The following is a 27893-nucleotide window of genomic DNA, read 5'->3' on the forward strand; positions in this document are numbered from 1 at the left end:
AAAATTGTATTCTTTGCGTAGATTTGCAATTTTATTAAGGTATATATATTTTCCCTAGTGACTATTACTTCCATAGCATATCAACACTGAATTTACGAAAAAGATTTCGTTGTTGCTTCATTTTGAAGGGATTTTTTTATTATGCGTTGAAATACGAAGAATATATCTTTGTTTCTGTGTTTTTTTATACAGACTTCTTTGATACATAATAAGAAATAAATCGGTTTGATTATATGTCTCATACATGAAATGATACTGTCATTATATCGTTTGATGAGGTTACATCGTTACAAATGACGGTGTTGTTTAGTCAGATACAAACTCAACTTAAAAGTCATTTAAATGAAATGTTCAAAAGAATTGGAACTGAAGTATTTTGTTAACTTTAACTACGACAAATTGCGAAATAAATACTTTGTGGGAATTTAATGAATGAAGGCAAAGCAAGATATTTTGCGGGGGGTCTTTACTGGGGTTATTGTGACCCAGGTAGACCAAAAATCCTCCTCAATAATAAGGTAAAAAATCTTTTTAATGTATCGTATTTTGTATATTACAATATCTTTTCAATAATGAAATTATGAATTTAAGACGACATATTATTGTATATCCATGTACTAAGTTTATATTTTCAACAAAATAATTATTTTGTATTCAGTTGAAAATTTTTTGTATCAATATAATGATTTTTAATCAGCATACAATATATGAAAACTGTTAACTATTTATATATATATGTGTGTATTTATTAAAGCACATGAATGTTTATAATATACTTAATTTATTGTAATACATTGTAATATACATGATATGTTACATTGTTATTTGTCTTTTGGTTTTGTTGTTTAGCTTTTGATCAAGACTGCCAATGTAAGACTGAACTACTGATGCGTGGAATAATTGTCTTTAACATTAAATACGGACAGCATCAATGGGAAACTGTTTTTCGTGCTTTAAGGTGTCTCTTCCACCAGCCACTGCCACTCGTTCTTCATCGTTTGATTATAAAGACGGTAATATGATTATTTTTTACATTTAATATATATTGTTTGTAATTTTATATATATATATATTCATACGTAGGAAAAAATTATATTTTTTACTTTTGTTATTTTCATATCATTTTGATACACTTAATAAATGTTAATAAAGTTATATACAATTAAGGTTGTATTAATATAACCTTAATTATAAATTATAATTGTAATGATTTTAGAAACAATGGAATTGAGAGGTTCATTTTTAAATTCTTGCCAACAAACTGGGCCCTTAGTGCCTGAAGCACATATAAATGGAAACACAATATCAACATTCAATAATGTAGGATCTGATAATTGTGGATCTATGCCTACTGTACAAAGTAATTTACGTTCGTCAAGGGGATTTTATGCACGGTTATCACCATTGGGTAGATCTGGAACATCATCTGGTCTTAATACAACTACTGAGTCAAAACAACAGAAAGAGCCATCAGAAAACAAGTTAAATGCTTTATTTGACCAATATAAGGTGAAATTTGGAGGTTCATTATTATTATTATACTCATCTATGTACCTGTCACATTGGAGTGATGTCTGCTTTCCATTCTTATAGGATTCACATGAAGATGTAATTTTAGCTGATGGTATAGAAAGATTTTGTAATGATCTACAATTGTCACCAGACGAATTTAAAGTACTTGTTCTTGCTTGGAAATTAAATGCTAAACAGATGTGCCAATTCACACGTCAAGAATTTGTAATAGGTTTGAGAGCAATGAAAGTAGACAGTATACGTGGTATACAAGCAAGATTACCAGAAATTGTTCAAGAATTAACTGTAAACAATGATTTATTCAAAGATCTCTATCGATTTACATTCCGATTCGGTTTAGATGTTAATTCCGGTCAAAGAATATTACCAGCTGATATGGCAATTGTTCTCTGGAAGCTTGTTTTCACAATACGTGAACCACCTCTTTTGTCAAGATGGCTTAAATTTTTGGAGTGTCATCATGTTCGAGGCATACCTAGAGATACATGGAATATGTTTTTAAATTTTGCTGAAAGTATCGGTGATGATCTTAGCGTTTACGATGATGCAGAAGCATGGCCAAGTTTATTTGATGATTTTGTAGAATACGAAAATGATCAAATGAACCAAAATATCAGCAAAGACGATAGAAAAGATGTTTCTATTGATAATTAATATTCGAAAAAAGTTCTAATTATAAACAAATATTATCATTATATATTTAACCTTTGAACGGAAATATTTAAAATTGTTTGATATTGAAACGATAAAAATAATTATTAAATTTTTCACTAATTTTTTATTTTTTCGTATGCACTATCGAATACAAGAAAATTTATTAAATAATTTTTCCTCTTTCTTAAAAAAATTACTGTTCAAAGGATTTTATTCAGGGATATATAAATATAAAATCTTGCACATCTAATGAACACATTAGAACAAAATTTCTATAATCTAAATTTGTGATACAGTATGTATGAACATATACAACTTTCAAGACATTAATATTTCTCAAATTATGTGAAGATATTGGTAAAAAAAGCGATAAATGTAAAAAAAGATGCAATTATATAAAAATTCTTAAGAAATTTATTTGATATCTCACTAAAATAGAATATATGATGTAATTTTATTTAGGACTGGTGTAAACATGCTACTGTAAAACAAATTTAGTCATTTGTGATCATAGTTTATGATAGTGTTTTAAACGGACGTATGATTTATTTAAATTATGTTCCTATTTATTTTCTTAAATATCAATATTTGAAGACTCGATCATGATTGAAATCGCGAATAATGACTATTAAAATTTATTGATAAACATATTTCGAATATAATAACATTCATTACACATATGTATATAGTGCCATGTCTTTCGAAAATACTAAAATATTATAAAAATTGATGATAATTAATATATCATTAAACAAATGTATGACTCGTTAATATTTTTGCATACAATATAAATGTGCTACATATTTACATTGCAGGTTCGATCATTACAAACGATTTTTAGCTTCATATAGACTTACTTTAGAAATTAATTGATGATATTTTTAAAATATCATAAATATGCTTAAATATATATTCAGTGCCCTCTTATCTGCAATACTTACGAGAAGTACAACATTTAAGACAAAATATAATAATTTTAAAAATAATTGTTGTTCGCATAGAGGATCTTTTTATATAATATATTTCAAAGTGAATAAAATCATTGATAATATGATTTGCTTTGTCACTTACAATTAGTAAAGTAAAAAGAATATTCAGTAACATTATTGTATTTAATAAATAGAAAATTTGCTAAATTTAATGTATAGAAGAATTTATGATTAAAAGATAATTAGTTATTTTTTTGTGATTTGCATAAAAACTGTAACAAAGTCTGTATAAATAATAAGTATAATGAAAATTATATAAATCATAATTCGGGCCCAGAAAGAAATAAAAAATAGTGAATAATTTAGTATGAAAGTAAATATTGTATAGAATTATACTGTACATTAAATTTATGAAAGAAACTATTATGTACTTTGCACTCTAACAGCATCTATAATATGAAAAAAGGTCCTCTGTGTCAATATGAAGCATTATCAATTTTATAAAATTATCGAAATTATACAAATGTGCATAACTTAAAGTCAACAAACGCACATGTATTGTTAATTTATTTTTGTGACTTAATGAGGACTTATATCTATGTTTAAATCCAGACGTACTGAAAAAAGTTTTATGTAATAAGTTTATACCTGAAACACGCTTTGTTAAATGCTTCTGTTTAACTAGATCTTGAAAATTAGTTTAAAAAGATATATGACCTTGTTTTTATTGTGATAACTGCTTATGAGATCAAATAATGTAAAAGCATTGTTGTCAAGAATATGGTAACAATGCAATGAATCAAGTGATAAACATAAATAAATTTGAGTTAAAATTTAATTATTTTATGTATAAATATATAAAATTTACTATTAAGCATAATAAAATTAATTTTGATTTCGTAATCAGAATACAAATAATAGAAAAATATATAATGCATTTAAGGAGCTTGATAATGTCAACAAATATAAGTTTTCATACTTTTACAGCTAAATGTTCATGGTCTGATATGTATTAAAAATAAGTTTTATTATTTAGTGTAATTGACCCATTGCTAGAATGTCAACAATGCTATTATCAACTGTATATGTACATATTATACTAATAATATAAAAATCATGCATAGTTTTAATATACATATATATCATAATATGTAATGTCATTACATATTTTATTGTTATGATAAAACAAAAAATTAAAGTTTTGCGGTAATAGTTTTATAAATATTTTAATAGTGAAAAATACACAACAATTTTTTTCTTATATCAAGTGTTCTCATAACTCATTAAAACTTATGATAAAGTTTCAATTTCTTTTATGTATAAATTTGTCTAAGTAATTACATTAATGATCTTGAAATAATATCATTATGAGCTTAATGCTGATTACAAGAATGTGTAGTATTAAAAATACTTTTTCAAAATTGTACGTTGATTTATGTGTTGATATCAATTATAATATTATTTTTTATAAGTGTAATACATTATAATACATTTCATAAATCAATATTAACAAATATTAATAATCTTAACAAACAAAAATAAGTGATTTTCAGGAATAAAGAGAAGAAATTTCACAAATTTATAATTTTTATCCATTTTATACTAATTTTACAAAATTTTAAACTGAAAATTTTTAAAACAAGAGAAGTTTGGAAAATTTAAAATATTTAATTTTTATATAAAATCAAATAAAATTTTTGTTATTTAATATACGCGCAAATGTATCCTATAAACTAAACATATGCACTACACGCATATATATATAATCATTGAGCATTGTATATTTTTGGAGCTTATAATAATTTTATAATAAATATAGAATACAACATTATAAGTATTAATTGAAATTTATCTCTTAGATATAATCCATAAAGAATTATTCATTTTCCTTTTCTATTAGAATGTACATAGCATATATTCTATGCATAATCTTTACTTTTGTATAATCAAATACATTTTTAGCAATAAATATTGTTATATATTATTTGTACTAGCATTCATTTAATAATTTTATTCAATAATTCGTGCATTAATTATGTCGATACTTTGTGAGAGAATCGTTTTCACATTTCGATGGAGTTTTAATTAAATGCGATGTCCCTAGATCGTTAGTGATATACTTGGTGTTTTATTATAATCGTAGAGAATATTATGTAGCATAATATAAAAGTTTTAAAAATGCATGGAGAATAATAACCTATTTATTTAAATATACTAAATAATATATTATGATCTATCATCTGATAATATTATTGTCTTTTTTTGAATGAATAAAGTACAATAAATGCAACAAACTGTAACATTATTTTGAAGGTAAGAAATAACGTATATATGTTATTGATTGTGCCATCTATAAACTCACTGTGTCATTGCTACTATAGACGATTGAATTATTCACTTGGTGTTTTTCGGTTATGCGATTGCAGTGTTTTGTTCAGAATGTCTTGCTTTTATCGCAGTCAATACGTGTATGTGTGTACAGGTTAGATATTTGATTTCGGGGTTTATAAAAAATATTTCAAAAATTGACTATTCCTCGCAACATGCTAGAAGTTGGAAATCATATTTGTATGTACTGGATGAATATACATATATCGCTTCCATTATTTGAATTTATTCATTTTGTAGTGAGTATTTGTAGTGAATAAGTAATAATTCTCCGTTCCTTCTTCTCTTTTCTTCATTCATATTCCAATTTACATTCATTTTCTAACGTTGATTCTTAACCTCACTAACATTTTTAATGCGTTTTTAATTAGCCAATATCGAGCATTTTATTGTTTCTAGTTCTATCAAGCTATCATCACTTAAAAAAGATTATTTATTTATGTTTGTTAATTCTTGTAATATATATGGGCGTTTGTATCATGTGTATATATATACTCATTTATACACATGCATGTATAGATACGTATACATGTACCTGAATTTATTGGGATGTGTCTATATATCTGGATGCATTATGATGAATGTAAATTCATTAAGAAATAAATTATTTACACATAATATTTTTTTGGAAGACATTCAATGTTTGTACGAAATATTTTGATACTATGGAAGATATATATATATATTTTGGAGTAATATAGACACGCGCGCGTACGTACGTACACGTACACATAAATGTATTAGTAATGTAATGTAACATAAATTATATCAATGCTATTAATGTTATTGTTAAATATCATAAATAGTATTTTCAAATCAGTTTGTATAATATTTATTTGTTGTTATTTATGTGTTATTATATTTCAAAATAATTAACATAAAACACTGTTTAAACCTTTGTTGAAACAAATAAAATTTGTATTTGAAAGAGGGAATTATATATTAATTGCATTAAAATAACTATGTAATATAAAATTATGAATATAGTGTTTACTTTGAGTTTGTATAAAGATTATTAAAGTGTAATATTAATATTTTGCTTAGTTTCAAGAAAAAGGAAAAGATAGGCATAATTTCTAAAGGAATAATGAAGAGAATATTTAAGCAGTTTATAAACTAAACTAATGTAGTTTATTGTTTGTGCAAAATATTATTATGTTGAAATTTTATTAAATTATTTATTAAGTGATTTGTATGAATTTTACATATATAAAAAACAAAGACTATATATATTCATATATACATAAATTAAATGAGACATTTTGTATTTTATAAGTATGCTATTTTATTATTAAAATTTATATATTTATAAAAAACATTTTTTTGTAATTTTTATAAATTTTATGCATTTAATTTCAGTGTTTTTTTGTAAATAACTATTTTTTTTAGTTTTCATTGTTTCTTTTCAGGATATATAAATAACAAAAATGTCAGTACACTATAAATTCAAATCTACCTTAGATTATGATACTGTATCCTTTGATGGATTACACATTTCTGTAGCAGATTTGAAGAAGGCTATTTTTCATCAAAAACGTATAGGAAAGAACACTGATTTTGATCTGCAAATAACAAATGCACAAACTAAGGAAGGCAAATATAGAATATTTTATTATTGTTTCTTATATATTTGTTTGCAAATAATGATAATACTTTCATAAGAAATACCAATTTTTGTAAAGTATAGAAATGATTCTTTTAGATTATACGGATGATAATGCATTAATTGCAAAAAATACTAGCCTTATTGTTGCTAGAGTTCCATTAACCGTTCAACAAAAGCGATCATGGGACAGAAATGATGCTCCTTCGTTTAGTAACTTAAAAGATGAATCCAATTTAGGCAGAGCTGTAGATCTTACAAGACTTGATGGCTCTGAAGAAGACAAAATTCGGGCAATGATGACTCAATCTACACAAGATTATGATCCATCAAAGTATGCCATTTTACAAGCAAAATTTGTATTTTATTCTATCTTGTATATGGCTTTATTCTTTTTTTGTTTTCTATCTTATATGTATACTAAAATTCTACATATGATGTATATTTTTAACAGTTACATGAAAATACGTGGAGCTAATCAAACTGGTGATGTACCTGCAAATTATCGTTGTTATAAATGTCATCAACCTGGACATTGGATTAAAAATTGTCCACTTGGGACAAATCAGGAACCTATAGAAATTAAGAAAAGTACAGGTATTCCTAGGAGTTTTATGGTTCCAGTTGAAGGACCAAGAGTTCCTGGTGCTATGATGACACCCACGGGTCAATATGCTGTACCAGCTATTGATCAGTATGTTTTAATATATAAAATGATTAATAAAGTCAATAAATATATCATATATTTCTAAAATTCGTTTAACTATTTCTTTAATTTTCAGTCAAGCATATAAAGAAGGTAAAAAGGAACGTCCACCATTTTCACAAGATCCTGAACCTGCTATAGAAAAACCAGAGATCCCAGAGGATCTATTGTGCAATATTTGCAAAGATCTTTTAACAGACGCAGTAATGATACCATGTTGTGGAAATTCATTTTGTGATGAATGTAATTTTTTAAATTTTGGTATATTTATATCTATTAGAATTTACTATCAATTTTTAATGCATTTTTATAATATATGTATAACAGGTATTCGGACATTCTTATTAGAATCTGAAGAACATGAATGTCCAGATTGTAATGAGAAAGATGTTTCACCAGAAACTCTTATCCCCAACCGCTTTTTACGAAATGCTGTAATGAATTTTAAGAATGAGACTGGGTATGCTAAAAGACAGACATATAGACAATCTCCACAAACAAACAAACAGCCTATAGTACAATTAGAACAACAAAAGGCTGACCAAGCAACAAATCAAGTACCAAACCAAAGTAAAAGTGTCCAATCTTCAAACACAACTAATGTGCCCTCTCAAGAATATACGGAATCACAAACAACAAATTTTGAATCTCCTCAACAGCAATTTCCTGCTAGAGCTACACAACCACAAACAACTAGTGAGTAGAACTTTTAAATATCTAAGTTTTATTACATAGCTTCTATATTTTTGTAAAATGAAAGGTAATCCATAAATTTTTAGAAATGTAAGAAACATTGGAAAATTTTAAAGCATAACTTAACATATTAATTGCTAAAATTTATTCTTAAAAAGGGCATTTTAAATTATATACATTTTTTTTTTATTTTATTAAAATATGAAAAATTATTTTTGATGCAATCTTTGTTACAAAATTATATTTTATCAATAAAATTACAGAATAAGGACGATAATTACAGGATAAGGATTGTTTCGTATTATTTAAAGAAATTCGATTATTACATAAACGTACAATATTATATAGTGGTTAAGTTATGCTCAAATTTATTTCATTAGTTGATATAGGTTATCTTTAACCTCAAATATAAAGATAGTTTACCTTCCGAATTTCATAACGATCGATATGAGATATTGCAAACATCATTTAATTATTCAACAATATGAAATATAGAATACAAATCGTTATATTAAATATCATTTTTAATAGCTGTTCCAGAAACAGCATCAGAATCTGATTTGCAAAGTGATACTGTAACAAAGTTAACAACAGACGAGGAAACAGAAGTTCCACCACCTCCAGGGACTGAACCATTACTTCCAATACCTGCAATTGGTAGTTCACCAGAAAGAGATAGAGAAAGAAGTGATCCTCCAAGTCGTGAAAAGAAAGAACGTGAGAATGAATATCAGGGTGAAAGACAATCAAGAGAACGTAGGCGAAGTTTCAGCAGGGATGGACATCGTGATAGGTAAAAATATTTAAGTAGTAAATTGACACCTATTTTATAGGATTAATTTTATAATTTGTAATAGTATTTTATAGCTATGTATATAGACTTTATAACCTAATCTAATTAATTATAGTTTCAAACTTTCTATCCAACATTATTTTAATTTATATAATTGTTATCTTTTAGAAGTGGAGAACGTGGTCGTAGAATCGAAAATTTGCGACCAGTAAATCGGAGACGATCATTATCTCCTAGACATTCACAACATAGCGACTATAATTCTCAAGGAGCACCCTTGCCACATTTGATGAACCCACCCCCATCAAAAAATTATCAAGGTTTACCATCTGATGATGGACATTATCCACCTAATATACATTATGACAATGCTATACGGAGGTCAACTGAAGATCGTCCAGGCACACCAACGGTAAGTTCGAAATATTTTACACTTATATTATTAAAAATATTCCATTTGCATATTTATATATACATATATATTATTATTTTAGGTTGATGAACCACATTTACATGTGCCTTCTTCTGGTAATCAGCCACCTCTTTTACCTTTTCCACCGGGAGAAGATCGTATCCCTCAACCAAGCTATAATCAACCTCCACCTAATGTACCCCCACATAATCCACCATTATTGCCAGATCCATATATGAGTCATCGGATACCTATGTATCCCCATCAGCAAGGCTCCCATTATGGGCCCCCACGATATGAAAGACCTCCTTATCAACAACAAGGGTACAGACCATCACAACCACCTCGAAATTATAATGGACCACCAAGACCAATTAGGGGAATACATCATCGTAAGTAATATTCTAATGGACAATTTTATTTCAAATTGTACAACTAAATTTTTAACATAGGTAATTTATTTGGTTTGAAATATTTAGAAACATTTCATATTTTTTCAGTTAGTTATAGAGGATTGCAACCACCACCACCTGGATTAAGTAGAAATATTCATAATGGTAATCCACCTGGGTAAGTTGATATACTTTGATAAAGGTAACTGCTATTTATTCAATACAGTAGATTGGTATATTATCATAATATTAATATTATTTCCAGTATAATTGATGATCCATTAGAAGCTTTTGAACGAATGCTTAGAGAGAAAGATGAGCGAGATAGAAGGCTTGGGAAACATAGGAGAAGAAGTCGAACACGATCAAGATCTCGTAGTTACAGTAGATCTAGATCACGTTCATTTGGTCGCAGATCACCGTTCCCACCTCGTTTAAGTCGATCTAGAAGTCCTCCTTCAAAACGAAGATCTTCAAGATCACCTCTACCTCTTAGAGCACGAAGTCGTACACCAAAACGTAGATCAAGAAGTGGAAGCTTCTCAATTAGTCGGTGAGTTAAATTTTCTACACTATTTCAATATTTATGACATTTGTAATTATTGGAATAAAATTGAAACTCTTTATATTATTTACAGTTCTAGATCATATTCACGTAGTCAATCTCCTAGACTATCTTTGTCACGAGATAGAGATAGAGACAGAGAAAGAGATAGAGAAAGAGATCGTGACCGTGATCGCGATCGAGATCGTGATCGTGATCGTGATCGCGATCGTGACCGTGATCGCGAGCGTGATCGAGATCGTGATCGCGACCGTGATCGAGATCGTGAACGGGATCGTGAACGTGATCGCGAGCGTGAACGTGAACGCGAACGTGAACGTGAACGTGAACGTGATCGAGAACGTGATCGTGAACGTGATAGAGAATTAGTTCCTAGATATCGGTCACCAGCTAGATCACCTCCAAGGTATAATTACACTATTATGTTAATTTTAAATAACTGTTAACGAATTGTTTAATTAATTTATGACAATTGTGAATAATATTTTTAGATTCCAGCGAGAAAGGGATCGTGAAAGGGATCGACCAAGATCACGTGAACCTAGAGAAGGATACAATAGTTACTACAATGATTCACCAGCACATGATTATCAATTCAGAGATCGAGAGAGGGATTTACCCCCTCGAGATAGACCAATACCGAGATATCCAGTAAGGAACCAAGCAGCTCAGCATAATATACCGCCTTTGCTGCCACATCTAGTCAGTGGAAGTCATCCACCACCACTTATGTCATTGGGACCTCCACCTACGGACAGGAAAGACTATTATGATTCCTACAACAGGTATTTCCGCCTCAATAGTACTTTAATTCATGTACACGCTAAGCAGACAGTCTACCGTACCTTATGCTGCTGTCCTGGTTAAGACTGCTCCGGAATTATGGTGAATGTAACGAAAGCGAAATAATCAATTTTATGACATTTTAAAGATAATGTATACATATATGTTTTTTAAAAGCATAGTTATATATATGTATATGTATGAATATACGTATATATACATACACATGCATATACAAAATGCGCGCGCGAACACACACGTACACGCATACACACAAGAATAGTTGTATAAATTAGTTTAAGTTTGTACACATGTAAGTTTCAATAAAATTTAATTTTTCATAATTCATGGATTGAAATAAAATATGCTACGTAATATGAAAGAAATTGATTGTAATAAATCAAGAAATTGTGTCAATCTATTTTGCTAATTGAAAATATTTTGTGAAAAGTAATAAATGAAAAATATATAAATTTATGCAACTATTTAAATAATATTAAATTTTTGTTGTCACAAGAGTGATATGTTAATAGTAGTGTGCTGTGAGATTTTTGAGTATGGGTTGATATAAAAATGATAATGTTAGATTGTAAAGAGTTTATTTTCCTACATAACTGTACCTGACTGAAAAATATTTATTTTCATTCACCTGCATTTCAATTAAGTATTTAATTATTAAAAGTAATGACTGTAACAATAATAGTAATATTATTTTATTACTATGTATTTTCGATATTAAGATATTACAGTAAAATAATTGAAATAATTGTTAACTTTTAAATAAATTATTAAGTTGTAAATAATGTAACGACTTTTCTCTAGATATATTGTCGATTCAAAAAAGTCATTACTTTATTCACGACGTAGATTATAAGTCTATGAAGCCATTAACAATTTCGGTTCATAAGGACTAAAAAAGATATATAAGTTAAATATTAAGCTTTAAATTCAATTGAAAAAATCAACGTTTTGAACAAAATGTTTTGCAAAGGAAAAGATTCATGTTATTGTTTTTCTAAAGACTGATTTGATCTATATAATCAATATAAAGTTATAGACGAGTGTGTAAACGAATGCGTGTGTCATACACACACGCACACATGTACACATATACGTGTGTATATATGTATATATATAAAAAAAGTATATATAAAATATATATACATATATGCGCGCGCGCTCGTGTGTGTGTGTATTTTCTGTTGTATTCTTTTGCTGTATTTTTCATTAAAAAATACTGTATGTACTATGGAGATTTTTCGTAGAAACACTTGGATAATTTCTAAAAAATATTTTATTCTTTTGAGTAAAGTTCCAAAATACATATGAAATAAAACTCAAATATTACGATCTTGATTATCCAAAGAAAGTTTGATAGTGAAACAATGAAATTTTGATATATAAACAAATATACTAAATAAAATAAACTGGATAATCGAGATATTTTGAAAATTTAGAATATGTATATATATTTAGGAATCAATTTATTTCGTAATAGGTTGATTTTTATTGCATTAATGAATATTTTTATATTTTTGCAATACTGTACTTAATATTTTAATAATGTCTATTCTGTGTTTTAAATATTTCCATTAATTTTAAACAAATTTCGGCTTCTCATACATACCAATTACTAAATTGAAACCCATAAACAGTTGCAGAAAAAGTTAAGCAAACAACATAAGCTGGTAATGAAATATATTTTGAAATAATACATGATTTTTTTATAATTTCATATAATTCAGAATTTCCATGTAAATTGGAAAACATTTAATTGGAAGGATCTAAGCACATTTATTTATTTTTATGTCTTATTATAAAAATACTTCAAGAAGTATTGTATAAATATTGTTCAAATAAGGTAGTTAATTACAACATTGTAATATAATAAATGAAATAGAAAAGATCTTATTATTAATGATCCTTTCTTATTTCATGTTCTCCAATAACAAATTTTATCTGTATTATTAAATCATGCAACATTAATGTATCAGTTTATGATTTAGGAAACTGATAGCATTTGAATTCAGTATTGTATTATCTGTGATAGACAATGATTGAAATTTTTATTGACATAACTGAAGAGTTATCGTAAATAATCACATGACTAGTTAATTATACGTAGTTTATATCTTCTTTATAATTTGTTGATATTAGTCATTATAGATTTATTAAAAATATAGGAATTCAAAATTATTTTTGGATATTGTAATATATACAATCAACTTCTGTAAGTACTAAAATAATTTTAAAATTTATTATTAGAAGGAAAACTAAGGAAAGAATTTATTAAATTATGTTATGTTAATAATAGTGGAATGAGTGCGAATAGACATTAATGTCTTGCATTATCAGGAAGGCTGTAATGTGTTTGGAGAAACTTTTAAATTCAGAAAAATACTTATTACAGTATTAATATTATTTATATTAATATTTCTATGAAATTTTTATGAACAGAAAGATTTTATAAACTTTTTCGTAAGTGTCATTATTATATGCGTTAAGCATATTGTTCAAAATTGTAAAGTTGTACTATTTAGCATGACAAAATTCGTTTAACTAAAGTAGGTTCATAACACTACAAGCTAGTTATTTTTATGCTGTGATTCATGTGAACACTAAGCTTTGTTTTTGATTGTAGAGGGATAAGTACTTTTTATTCTGTAACGTTTAATGTTATGTTTTCTTTTAAGATCATTATAACAATATTATTTGCAAAGAAAATGTAATTTTGTATACGCGACGTAAGGAAATATTTTTATGAAAATAACACATATATTTTTGTTGATTTCCTTTTTTTTAATTCGTTATTATTCTTATATTGAATGATTGATTTTGTCATTTGCATGCATATAAGATATTATTTGTATGTACATAATGACATTACGTTATGAAATATACAAATAACCAAAAAAGTGAAAGAAGAAGACAGAAGCAAGGAAAGTGTATACGGCAAGGACCAGCTTGGAGATTGTGGAAGCTACCCAGCTGATTGACAGATCTGCATGGTTTCTGAATCAGGTGAATTCAGGGCCAAATCAACATTTGTAACATAAGAAAAAACATTTCCTTTTGTCTGTTTTCAGTGCTTGAAGTAAAAAAATGTCATAGAATACTCTTAAGAAAGTTATCAAAATGATATTGATTAAAACTTAAAAATTGTACAACATATTTACTAATGTAACAGTATTTACATGGTATAATAGCACATTGTTGGTGAGTAAAATATGCAATATTAATGTTTAAATGAGTACAATCAATATACTACTTTTGTGCTCACAATAATGTATTTGAAGTTATAAATGTTGATTTATTTACTTTTCGTTTTTATGACATAATAGACAGTAAATATACTTGATAATAGGTAATTTTATTCATTCATCTTTTCAGCTTTAGTATAAAGGTTTCATAATCAACTTTAATATAAAGGTTTTAACTTTTCATAGTAATTCCTCAATAAGTAAAACAAAACGGTCAAGTTAATTTTTTTTAAATTAGTAACCCTTAGATAAAGCATAATTGTAATTTTTTCTCTGGAATTGATGAACGTACATATAATTAAACAACAAGCACATACTTTTATATGTATTTTTGTCAAAAAGATATATAAATTTATAAATAAAAATATTGTAATAAATTTTATAAGTTGAAATTAGATTTATAGGATATAAATAAATGTATAAAAATTTTTAGTTCTATTTTAAATTTTAATAACTTATAAATTAAAGAATTTACATAGCACTGAGCTTTTTAAATCAAATGTATGACTTATAAATAACTTTTTGAGGTAATTGAAAAAAAATATGAACATTTTTTGTGAATTTTTTGTCAGCAGGTATCCTGGACCATCCAATCAACGTTTTGGTAGTCCTTTACGAGATGTGCCTCACAAAAGATTTGACGATGTTGCACCTCCTGGAACAGAGGGATACTATGACCTATCACCGCCAGGTGTAGAACTCTCTGAAAGATCATTACGTGATGATCGTGATCGACGTCTATTAAGAGATCAAGAAGATCGTGAGCATTCTCTTAAAGATCATGATGCTGAAGATCGAGATAGATTACCTTTGAGAGAAGATAGGTATATAAGCATATAGTTCGTTCATAAATAATCCAAAAAATTGTATTTAAAACTATATATAACTATCACTTTTTTTTAGGGGACGCGAACGAGATGATCGTTTACGCGAAAGAGATGAAAGAGATAGAAGAATTTTGAATAGAGATCGCGAAGATCGTGAAAGACAAGGATTACCTAGAGATCACGATGACAGAGTACGAGAAAAAGATGATCGCGATAGAAGGGAAAAAGAGAAAGAACGAGATGATAGACATACTCGGGATCGACGAGAAGACGATAGGCACATAGATAAGAAAGACTATGATAAAGATCGGTATGTTCACATAATTTATTTTATTTAGATAAAAAATGTCAATTATATTTACAAATAGCGTAATTAAATTGACTTGATTTTATTCTATAACAATAATGCCAATATTGTTATTTCAGTTACAGAGATGAAAGAGATCGTCACAAACAAGATGACAAAAATCGCTCTCGTGAAAAAGATAGACGGGAACGAGATTATGAAACTGAAAAGGATAGGGACCGACATGAACGTTATGAAAGACGGTCTATGGAACGAAAAAAGAACAGAAAAAGTCCAACTCCATATTCACAGAAATCTAGGATAGATACGAAGGATATATCTCCTGAACGTATAAAGAAGAAAGAAAAGGATCATGAAGAAAAAAATGAAGAAAAGAAAAAGGAAAAGAAAATTAAAGAAAAAAAGAAGAAGAAAGATGATGAAAAGGAGAGGAAAAAGAAAAAGAAAAAAGAAAAAAAATCAGGGCAAAAAGAGATTGTGAAAGATGAACCCATTAAACCGACTGAACACGAAGAATTAATTGCGGAAAATAAACAGGAAAGCATGTCACCCACAAAAACTGATGTTATAAAACCTAGTACTGAAGATGAAAATATTGAGAGTAGGATAGTTTGCATTCCTACCGAAAATGTTATAGAAGAATCAATTAAAGAAGAATTTGAAGATAAATCTTTAGCCATGAATCCAGAACCTCCCGAATTTCATGAAGCCAGTCCAGAAAGAATTGATCATACAGAATTTGGAACAAATCCTCCTAATCCTAATTTTAAGCCAATTCCAGAGTTAAAATCTGATATCAAACCAATTGATAGCCTTTATAGTGGATTAGATGATGCAGAAATAAACACTGTAATAACAGAGAAGTATTCTTTACTTTCAGAAAATGAAGCAGAAGATAAAAGTACATTGTTAGAAGAAAAGTCTCCAAAAAAAGATGAATTTTTAGCTCCGATGCCTGAACTTTCTAAATGGGAGAGAGATGACACTACAGAAAAAACAGACGATGTATGCGAATCTCCTATGGAAAAAATACAATTGGATGAACCTAAGTCCGCAAAAGTAGTTACATCAGAGGTACTAAAAAGAGCAGAAAATGCGATTTTCCAAAAAGCTATAAATGCCATTAGACCTATTGAAATTAAAAAGATAAGTGAAAGTAGAAAAGTACTATATCAGAATCCAGAGCCTAAAGTACTTGAAGTTGAACCTAATAGAGAAGCAAGGAAGAGCGTGAACGTTACTATAAATGTAGGAAGAAACGAAAGAAACGTTGAAATAACGGAACCAGTAAAGAAAGCTAAATTAGACCGGACAAAATTCAAACCAGTTCCAGAAACTTATTCACCTACAAGACTTTCCGCCAAAGAAAGATTGGGTGAAAAAGTAGATGAAAATAAAGAAAGGAAAATTAGTCCTATGAAAAGCTTTTTAGATAGACGTGAGATGAAAAGTGAAAATCAATCTAGAAGTAAATCTCCTAGAAGTACAAGAGATAAACGAATATCTCCACTATTAGATAGACGCGTTGATTCATCATTATCTATACCAGGAAGTGAACGTAAGGTATTCCTCGATGACAGAAAACGAGATAATAAAGATCGAGGCGATCGTTCAAAAGAAAGAAACGATTTCAGAAGTGAACGACACGATATAAGATCAGAAAGAGATCCAAGAATTGATTCGAGGGGAGATTTCAGATCGACTCGTAATGATTCTAAAGGGGAAAGAATAGATAAGGATAGAGAAAAAGATAGAGATAAAGAAAGAAGAGGAAGAACACCATCTTGCACATTTAAAAGAAATGATATCCCGAAGATAGGTCTTTTGAAGAGCAGAGAGGAAGAAGATGATAGGCGTAGAGACAAGAAAACAAAGGAAGATAAGAAAAGAAAGAAAGAACACCGAAGTAGAAGTAAATCCAAAGAACATAAGAAACGGAAAGAAAAGAAACATAAAAAAGATAAAGAAAAAAACTTAGAGAAGAAACAGAAGCATAAAGAAAATATTGGTTTAAAAGATAAACCTGAAAGCAATGAAACTAAAATAAATTATGAAAATCCTGAACCTCCAGCTACAGAATCTATAAAGAAGCAAAGAAAGAATCCAAGGCTTGTGTCCGATCGTAAACGTAGTATGCTCGATGAAGCTAGTTTTGAACCTGATTATAGTGCTTCAGATTCAGAATCAGATGGTGAAGATGGCAAAGTGGTTTCATTACCTACTAAAAAACTCAAACTCGATGAACCAGATATAGAAAAGGAAATGGATATAAAGTCACTTAAAAAGCGATCAAAATCTACAAGTAGTGAAGATACATCTAGCACCTCAGATAGTTCAACTACCGATTCAGATAGTTCAGATGAATCGCATAAAAAGAAGAAGAAGAAGCATAAAAAACACAAGAAAAAGAAATCTATGAAAAAAGATAGTAGTTCTGATTCAGATTCTTATTCAGATTCATCTGAAACAAGTACAGATGAAGAAAAGCATAAAAAGAAATCAAAAAAATCAAAGAGTAGGAACAAACAAGCAAAAAAGAAGAAGAAATCAAAGCACAAATGACATCATTAGATGTCTTTGATATTTTAAAAAGTAAATTCTGACATTAATTTTTCTTTGTGAATGCTTTTTAATGTAAGGTCTTGTACCAGAATTATTTACTATTGTATGCATCAAACTGAGATTGTTATCTGATATCTATGAAACGATATAGTCGATTTATTCTATATTTACAATATTACAACAACGTTCAAAGATAATTTGGACAAACATTAGTGATTCATTGCTTATTATTAATAGCCAGTACTTTTTTGGGATCGAAAAATTTAACGAAATAAGGAATGGGTAACAAACTATGACATTTAACTTGTATTTAATTTTGAGATATTATTAAGGCCTTTACATGATTGTCCATGTTCTAATTCCATCTCTAAAATGCTGTAAGTAAATTTATTACAATAACTAATGTACATTATAGCATTCAGTGGATAATATCTTTAAGAAATCTGATACTATACTTTTAGAGAACAACAGCAATTATATTTAAGATCTCCAATATCGCAGCATTATATTGTACTTTCATAATGTAATGTCAATATGTAAAAGACGTCATGAAATAAAAAGACGAAATTCTTTTAATTTATCCTTGTTCTCGTTGTACAAAATATTAGAAATCATTTACTATACAAAATTATATATGTTCTATAAAATCTTATTAGATAAAGAAAGAAAATTTAAATAAATTACAAAAATCTGAAATTAATTAAAAAATAGGGGGTTTGATAATTCATATATTTTTTGTTTATTAACAATATTAAGTATGAATGTTTTAGACTTTTGTTACTTTTGTTAATAATACGTCTATATATAATTTTATATATTCATGTATTTTTTAAATTCTTGAATGTTTCTACAATACTACACAGCAATGGTAATTTTGTACTATTCTCACTTTCTTTCAGCCCCAAACTTTGCAAAAGCAAAAATCTATCAAGAGGTTGCTTTGACAAGTCGCATTCTAAAACAGAGATATTCATTAAGTACTTTATGAATATATTAATTTCTGTAATATAGTATATTATATATGAAGTGCATTATTAAATACCTGAAATAAATACAGTAGAGCTGTACTTATATCCCATCCAATCTAAATATTCTCGAATAAGTTCATTCAAAAATACAATGTCTAAAGGTGGCTTTGGGAGCTTTGTTTTATTTCCTTTATTTGAATTATCTAACAACTTTATGACTTCTGTACGCATTTCAGCTTTTATACGACCAAGTTCCCCATCAGCTTTAAGTGATTCTCTGACTGCTGTAGAAATAAGTTTATTAATGAGCAAACAAAACTTAAATGATTCTAAGTTTTACATAAAATTGATCTTAGAAAATAAAATTCTTTCATATGCAATAACTATACTTTCTTTTTCCAGAAAATAGGACAATCTTTAGTAATATAACATTTGTTATTATCAACACAAAATACTCTTTGATAACAATTACTATGTAATACATAAATTATATAAATACAGATATAACCCAAATAATTAATTATAATACTACTTATTTTTATATTATAAATAATATGTACATTTATAGCAGAAATAAACATTACATATTAACACATATCAATATTGAAAATAAATTACATATTTAAATAGTAATTGGATATGTGTGTAATAAAAATTAATTGACAAGAGTTTATAAATTAACTACGTGTAATAAAATACTTTTTACTTAAGAAATATAAACATTTTGTAAATTTGCAATTAATAAATACCATTAATCAAATCCTTCTCCGTTGCCATTTTATTATTATATTTACCTATAAACAAAGCAACAAGAATTTCAAAAAGCTCATATACAGATCTATATATAGCAGGTGAGGCAGATATTAACGATTTAAATTTTTGTTCGTTAATGATATTGTGTTTGATGTGCAATTTAAAATTGTTTCCAAGAGCACGCTCTATATAAAAAGAAATACTATATTTTAAGATAACATGTTTTACTTCAATAATGTCATAGAAGGAAATACTTCAAATATTATTTTCTAATATAATGTATTTAAATTGAATTCAAATTTTTATCGAATACTTCAACACTCCTTAAAATAATAAATTATTAATTGTTAATTTTTTAAATTTATAAAATAAACATTTAATTCAAAGTTACAATTATAACTTTAGGTTTCAAAACTTTTAATTACTGAAAAATAACGCAAATAATTAGAAGAAAGTAAATATTTGTAAAAATTTTAAGTTTCAAATATAGAATATAAAAATTTATTGTATTTTATCTCTAGTATTTTTAATTGTAATTAATTTTCGTACGATGGTAATTATTTATTTGATAGGACGGTCGTGTGTGCTAGTAAATTTTTGAACAAACCTTAAATTACGGGCCGCGTGGCCTATTTTATCCCCCTTCTGTTTCCCAATTCTCTACCGTCGTCTTTACTCCTCCTTGCTAAAGCAACGTCTTTATGCTAGTTTGACGTTCATTAGATAAGCAAGTTTGTTTCGTATACGAGTTTGGTTTATTCTAACTATCAAATTACTTTTAACGTTATAGTTTACTTTTTCATCTGTATGCCTTGCGTACGTTCACATCCTTTCAAATTTTCCATGAGTAAGTTATTTATTGATTTGAATACGATACTTTATAACATGCGTCAATATCCACAATCACTTGTATATCAAAATCAGCATGAAATATATTTATTTGAAAGCATTATCTTCTTTTATAAATTCACAAAATAATATTAATAATTGAATTTTGTAAAATCTTTTAAATTCTCCATTATATAGAGTAACAAAATTTTTAATATTTTCATTTAATTGGAGTTTGACATTTTTAATTGGTAATTTTATTGTGTCATCAAGTAAGGATGTTAAATAATTATTAAGTTTATTACAAAACTGTTAATATTTCTTTTAACTATGGTTTGATATGTTATCATACATATAATCACACATTTCTAATAAGTAGAGAGACATAGTAAATTTATGGGAAGCTTCATATATTAAATTTTGTGCTTTATTATGAATGCATATTTATATTACAGATGTTTCTATAGTCTTCCTGCAGCTATTGGTAATGCAAATACCTTTATTTAATTTGATGTCCACAAGATGGTATTTGTCTTCAAGTTTTAACTTTAGCTGAGAATAGAAATGTGAAAAATGACAGGATATTTACAAGTGGCATATAATATTCAATTTAACATCTCCTATGAATAAGTATGAAACATAACAATTACCAATTTAAATTGTGCTCATATTTTGCGTAAATCTAATTTCAGTTTTCTATATTTAAGTATTATTTATTTTATTGTTGTAGAGTAAGACGAAATTGATTTAGCTTGGTGGTGATGCGGGGATGTGGATCTGTTTTGATCCTGTAGGAAGCCGAGAAGGCTGGCGTGCTTCTATCTTATTTTTTATATTTCTGTATTGGACATCTTTTGGTACCGATGGCAGTTTAACAAATGCAGCTGCATTTAATGTCCCCCATAATACTGTTACATCGGAAGTATCACTACCAGTTTCAACACACCGTGAAGATGACGAATGTAGGAATGTGACCACTGATAATAGAGCTAGTATGTATGCATGTACATATAATATGGTAGTTATATATAATGTATTTTATATATATGATAATATCACTATTCTTACCAGTTAACAAATTTTTGAGCTAACTTTTCTAAATACTTTTTTGAGACAATGTTTAACAATTTACCATTAATCATTAAGTAATAAATTTTATTACTACCTTATTACCTAATGTTTTAAATATAATTAGTTCCACTAAATATTTAAAAAAGAAACATTTTACAGCTACTGGTCTATCAGTGGTCAGTCAAGGATCTGGTTCTCCTCATTCGCCGATAGTGCCTCCAACCTTTCTGTACGGAGTTCTTACCTGCCAACCGTATCAAGGAATTTCTGTGAACCACATCTACTTTCAACTAGCAAATGCCTTCTTTCTATTGTCACATCTTGCACCAAGTGGCATACATGGCGTACTTTATTTAAGGTGCACTCTGCTCGTGGGCTGTGCCTTTCTTGCTTTGTGGGGCTGGACAATAGCTTGTTGGCTGGATGCTGCTCTCTGGAATGCTCTATTTGTTGCCATCAACTTCGTCCATGTATGCACGCTTCTTTACAAGCTCAGGCCTATCAAGTTTTCAAGGGAAGTTGAAGAGGTAAGCTATGAGAAGCATCAGAAGGAATGATTGTTTGACTTTATATCATAGAGTAGTGTTTACCGATCTACCAAACAATTTAAAATACTTAAAATTATTTAAGATATTAGTGCGTTTAAAATTTGATATTTGGAATTAGATAAATACATAGGTAAAATACATGCTATGTAAGAAACATTTAAATAAATACTAAATTTATTATATTTTGTTATTGAATGTGAAAGTGACTTTATTATTAATTGCTATGAATAGATAGACATGTTACACAATTATTTCAAATGATTAAATATTAAATGTATAATGTATGAATTAATATAATTAACATTATACAATAGAAATGTATTGTTGTAAGTATTGAAGTATATCTGTCCATTTTTAAAAATTGATATTTCATATATGTAAAATGCAAAGATATATACTATATTTTATTGTTCTCCTAAATTTTATTTATAGCATATTACTTTTTCTAGATGATGTAATATTCTTGTTTTAGCTGTTATAGATAGATATATTAGAATTTTAATTACAGTAAATTGCTTGTATGTTTGGCTATAGTGTTTGCATTAGATTCAAATTCTTTAGGTATATACTATCTTTTCTTTTTGCACCTTTATATATCCAGTTTCAGAAATAGATTTTCATTATAGCATCACTGCTTTTAGGATATTAGTAATCTAACATTATACTTTTTTAAATTGAGGAAATATTAGTTTCAATATTTTCTAGAGTAAAAGTGAAATGGTAATTTAGAAAAAAGTTATTGAAATAGATGTTTTTCTTTTATTACAGTATATTTTTACACTTAATAATGTTACATAAATTTCATATTTTATTTAATTCTTTTTCATACAGGTATATATTGCAGTGTTCCAGCCATTAAGAGTATCACGTCATCAGTTCAGAAAAGTGTTAAATTGTATGAAGGTTATTCGACAGTTGAAATATCAAGAAGTTTATGCCCAAGAAAAAGTAACCAAAGTTGATTCTTTATCTTTGGTACTTTCTGGGAAGTAAGTGTATATTATAAATAACATAAATTGTAATATAAATCTTAATAAATCACATTTTATCAAATTTAAAAGCAAAGAGTGGTATTTAGATTTTTTTGTGTATATTTCTTCAGGTTAGTAGTTTCACAAAATGGCAGAGCATTGCACATTGTCTTCCCACATCAGTTCCTGGATTCTCCAGAATGGTTTGGTGTTTCTACAGACGAATACTTTCAGGTTTATACATCTTTTTAAGTCATTAGAAGAAATCTATTTGTTCATAGCAAAATAAGTTTACACACATATTAAATGAAATAAACTCATAAAAAATACATATTTGTTTACATGTGTGTGCTTGTATTTATATAATATATACATTTGTGATCAATAACAGGTATCAATAACAGCTATGGAAGAATCGAGGATATTACTATGGCATAGAGACAAGTTAAAATTAAGCATAATTAGTGATCAATTTCTGCAGGCAGTGTTTGATCACATTTTGGGAAGGGATGTAGTTAAAAAATTGATGCAGGTATGTATGTGTTTTTCTTAAAAATTTATAATACGTATGAATTCATTGAGGTATTATATATTAGTATGTAATATAATCTTAGGTTAGCGAAACGATGGCCGCTAGCAGTCATCAACAGCAAAATGGACAAGTAATTGGTTTAAGTGGTATTGGAGCCTTAGAAAACGATCCTGACACCAAACTCTTCGTTGTGAAAAAGACTGGTGATAGTCAAGGTATTACTGCTCTCATCAGCCGTCAACTTCAAGGTAAGTACTTTTTAATATTGCATTTATGGACAATAGTAACACTTGTAACTATTATAGTAATAGTTGTTTTGTTACGTTATTAAAATCTACAAAAGTTATAGACGAATATTATAAATCTATTATTAATAATTTTCCAAATATATGAACAAATATCAAACAAAGTACAACTCGTTTTTATAGTAGCATATATTTCTAATGTCATATATGTTCAATAATTGGATAATTTAATACTTAATTATTTAAACTAAACTGAATAACACTGCAATGTGTGTACGATGATCTATCAAAACTATAACGTATATATTAAAGAAACTTAAATTATCCCATTACCTCATATATAAATAATTTTTGCTGGCTGATTTTTGGATTTTGAAACTTATGAAAAACATAATAATAAATGTAATATTAAATGTATAAAAAATAGCATGCACATGCACTATACACATATACATATATGTATAAGATATAACATATACAGATAATGCCTTTATGTTTATACTTAAACATATTGTTAAGGATGTAATATTTCTATACTATTCCAACATTCCTATCTTCTCTAAAAGGCGCCCTTTGAAAAATTAAATAAAACGTGAATATAGTATAATATAATATTATAAATAGACTTAATCATCCTTAATGATATCATTTTAAAAGTAGATGGTAGTTCTAATTCAAATGTGTTGTGCAATTTGAGAAGTCTTTTTCCATTGCAAAAAGTTGTTTCAAACAAAGATATTATAGATATTATAATTTAGAGAAAATCTAAATATATAAAAAACCCATATGTTTATATAAATTATAGTCATTAAAACTGTCTAAATTGATTTGAAACAATATTTTGAAAATGTATTATGGCAGTTTACATGTACAGTATCACATATATTTATATTTTTTATATTTAGGCATGAGCATGTATCATGTGTAATGTACTTTTAGAAATACAAATCTTTATCACGAAGTTTATATATTACTAACACAATTTGATCTAAAAAATTCCGTAATGTAAATTTTTTTCATTATAGAATAATTTTAAAGTTTTTGTCGTTGCAATTTATAAACGTTACTATCCTGTATTAGTAGTTTATGTTTATATTCTGCCAATTATATATTTTTTCTTATGTCGAGCATTTAAGTAAATATATAAATATTGAAATGTATATGTTGAATATATAGAAATCTTTTGCATGATAATTGGTGCATGTATTTGCTGAAGTAAAACTAACAATCTAGATTTATAATTTGTTTGAATATGCAACATACACTTTTTATAATTTTGCATCAATTTTGATTTTGCTTTGGATAGAAGAGAGAATGCCGCTGCTGTACACGACTCAGGAAGTGCTGAACAACACTTTGCATCATATTAATCACCTACGTACACCTCCTTTACATCCTGTACAACACAGCAATGTTCAGTCTTCCCTATAATATTCCTGTGACACAAACTGTGCAGATAATTAGCACAAATTTGTACGTGATATATGTTATGTTTCTGCAATGGATATCCATACAGTTATACAAATATCACTGGGTAACTTCATTTATTTTCTTCTGGTTATTGTATTCAGGTGAGTTGTTTTTGTGTCTATGTATGTTTTTTCATATTTCAATTAACAATGTTGGTTCTGTCATAATACCATTGCTCAGATTCAATAAAATGGAAAGATTTTAATACCATATATCTGACAATTATACCTTAGTATATTAATTTAAAGATTTGTAGTTAAGTAAAAAACATAGTATTGTTACAAATATGATGCAAATTGAAGTACTAATTATAGAATTTGAAAAGAAAACTTACTCTGGTATAATAACTTGTTACATATATTTATTTTGTTATATGACGTATTTAGAATTATTTAACACTTAATTCTTTTCTAGATTAAATATAGTTTTGGGGGGTGATTTATTCACATGTTTATTAATGTTCCAATAATTTAGTTTTATACAATTTTATCTTAAAAATATATTCTGTTGTAGTTGCGTATAAATAGATTTTATATATTGACATATCATGTATATATTAGTTCATATTTTAATTCATATTAGCATATTGTTGTTATTGTACATCTGTAGTAATAAAAAATGTTTATGTTATTACGTTGCAGCAGCAGGAGATCCAAATGCATGGAGATTGGGAAGAATTGAAGAGACTGATCATGAAACGCCTGTTTAATGAAATGAATATTAGATGAATGTCATCCTCGACAGTCAATATAAAGCAACACCGGTCTTTTTACATAACATGAAATAATGATGAAGCAAATCCGTCATTTTGGAAAATATGGCATGGTGTGCGTGGAGCAATTAAACATTCTCTTGCCAATTAATAATTTTTCCCACTAGTCAAGTATGATTAACAATGGAAACAAAGATTTCATTGTTTATAGAATAATGGTTCCATCCTAGTTTATATAAAGTGATATATGACTAAACATTACTTTATGCTTCCAATATATTATTGAATAACACCGAAACTGATTTAAATATGGCTGTTTATAATTCACACTGATTTTCTTCTTAACATGCATATTTTAGTACCAAACAAGTAAGACTTTACATGTTTAATAGAATGAAGGTTGTTCAATCGCAACGGCGTAACTTCTTTAGCGAAAGATCTGTGATTTATTGGAACTGGTCAAGAAAAAAATTAGGGAGGCCTAAATACCTGATTGTTTCCCATACCCAAATATAGTGCCTTTTTACTTGCATTTCATTTATTCATTTAAAATAAAATATAAACATTATTATTGTATACTAATTTACATATTCATTCAATATTTTTTAAACAAATTGCTGGCAGAAATCGAAATGCTTATTTTATAACTAGTAGTTACAATTTTTTACGTATCTCTTACAGTGGGACTATCTTGAAATGGTCTCTATCTAGAGAATGAATGGTAAAAATATAATTCATTAAGCACATGCTAAATTGAATTATTTGTATCAGTTTTATTAGAAAATATCTACTTAAATTAAAGGTATATGAATTAAATTTTGTAACTTTGGTTATGATTTATTAATCATTGCCAATATAACAATATTGATACAGCCAACACTGTGTTACAATAAAATGAATTGGAGTAAGTTCTACTAATACATTGTTAAAATAACATTTTCAACATAATTTTGAACATAATTTCCAACATATAACTTTCATTTTTTTTATTTAACTGTTAATTATTTAATTTATGCATGAGATATCAATAAAATTACTATGCAATCGATCATGATATATAGATAAACTAATTTATTTTTAATTCATTTATAGATTGTTTTATGATAAAGCAAAGATTAATTAGGATAATATTCATAATTTATGCCTGGTACTTAAAAATTATATACATATATATATATATATATATATATTTTATCTCTGTTTAGAATATTTTGTTTCACATAATTCTATTCATATTCATAATTTTAATAAGTTTCTTTTCTTTATAAAACAGTTGGTTTGCATTTATTTTTGGATATAATAATAGTAGTATTATCGAATATTTTCTATTATTTTTACAATTTATTTAACTTTACTATAATTATTGGAATTTCGTTTTAATGAATATT

At 27.2% G+C, this 27893-nt stretch overlaps 4 protein-coding genes across 13 annotated transcripts; 3 read left to right on the forward strand and 1 right to left on the reverse strand.

Moving 5' to 3' along the window:
* Nucleotides 1-64: 64 nt before the first annotated feature.
* LOC126917817 (DCN1-like protein 3) lies at nt 65-4476 on the forward strand. The gene is made up of 4 exons (XM_050725144.1): nt 65-518; nt 850-1013; nt 1217-1509; nt 1594-4476. Exons 2-4 carry the CDS (start codon nt 932-934, stop codon nt 2185-2187), a joined length of 969 nt encoding a protein of 322 aa, XP_050581101.1. The 5' UTR covers nt 65-518; nt 850-931; the 3' UTR covers nt 2188-4476.
* A 977-nt stretch (nt 4477-5453) lies between these two features.
* LOC126917792 (E3 ubiquitin-protein ligase RBBP6) lies at nt 5454-18983 on the forward strand. Of its 4 annotated transcripts, none has more exons than XM_050725075.1 (16): nt 5454-5598; nt 6914-7097; nt 7207-7441; nt 7562-7801; nt 7890-8056; nt 8141-8509; nt 9038-9299; nt 9468-9711; nt 9794-10103; nt 10212-10281; nt 10369-10656; nt 10742-11074; nt 11160-11453; nt 15284-15535; nt 15615-15848; nt 15965-18983. In XM_050725075.1, the coding sequence occupies exons 2-16, from the start codon at nt 6932-6934 to the stop codon at nt 18405-18407; spliced, it is 5907 nt and encodes a 1968-aa protein (XP_050581032.1). In that variant the 5' UTR covers nt 5454-5598; nt 6914-6931; the 3' UTR covers nt 18408-18983. The 4 variants fall into 4 exon arrangements, with proteins under 4 accessions (XP_050581032.1, XP_050581030.1, XP_050581033.1 ...); XM_050725073.1 differs by having other exon boundaries at nt 5466-5743; XM_050725076.1 differs by having other exon boundaries at nt 5466-5743; nt 15287-15535.
* Nucleotides 15138-20877, reverse strand: LOC126917826 (centrosomal protein 20-like). 3 transcript variants are annotated; one of them, XM_050725158.1, is made up of 4 exons: nt 20125-20359; nt 19450-19659; nt 19297-19362; nt 15138-15366 (listed from the first exon to the last, which is right to left on the reverse strand). In XM_050725158.1, the coding sequence occupies exons 1-4, from the start codon at nt 20150-20152 to the stop codon at nt 15338-15340; spliced, it is 333 nt and encodes a 110-aa protein (XP_050581115.1). In that variant the 5' UTR covers nt 20153-20359; the 3' UTR covers nt 15138-15337. The 3 variants fall into 3 exon arrangements, with proteins under 3 accessions (XP_050581115.1, XP_050581113.1, XP_050581114.1); XM_050725156.1 differs by lacking the exon at nt 15138-15366 and adding an exon at nt 20736-20877 and having other exon boundaries at nt 19116-19362; nt 20125-20169; XM_050725157.1 differs by lacking the exon at nt 15138-15366 and adding an exon at nt 20678-20696 and having other exon boundaries at nt 19116-19362; nt 20125-20169.
* Nucleotides 20827-27425, forward strand: LOC126917809 (blood vessel epicardial substance-like). 5 transcript variants are annotated; one of them, XR_007711068.1, is made up of 10 exons: nt 20827-20975; nt 21412-21586; nt 21687-21948; nt 22187-22554; nt 23407-23564; nt 23678-23780; nt 23938-24078; nt 24161-24326; nt 25630-25894; nt 26435-27425. XR_007711068.1 is itself a non-coding variant. In XM_050725115.1 (9 exons), exons 3-9 carry the CDS (start codon nt 21726-21728, stop codon nt 26500-26502), a joined length of 1227 nt encoding a protein of 408 aa, XP_050581072.1. In that variant the 5' UTR covers nt 20827-20975; nt 21412-21586; nt 21687-21725; the 3' UTR covers nt 26503-27425. The 5 variants fall into 5 exon arrangements, 2 of the variants coding, with proteins under 2 accessions (XP_050581072.1, XP_050581073.1); XR_007711069.1 differs by having other exon boundaries at nt 26438-27425; XM_050725115.1 differs by lacking the exon at nt 25630-25894.
* Nucleotides 27426-27893: the final 468 nt, after the last annotated feature.

Source organism: Bombus affinis, chromosome 6 (assembly GCF_024516045.1).
Source record: "Bombus affinis isolate iyBomAffi1 chromosome 6, iyBomAffi1.2, whole genome shotgun sequence".
Classification (NCBI taxonomy): Eukaryota; Metazoa; Arthropoda; class Insecta; order Hymenoptera; family Apidae; genus Bombus; species Bombus affinis.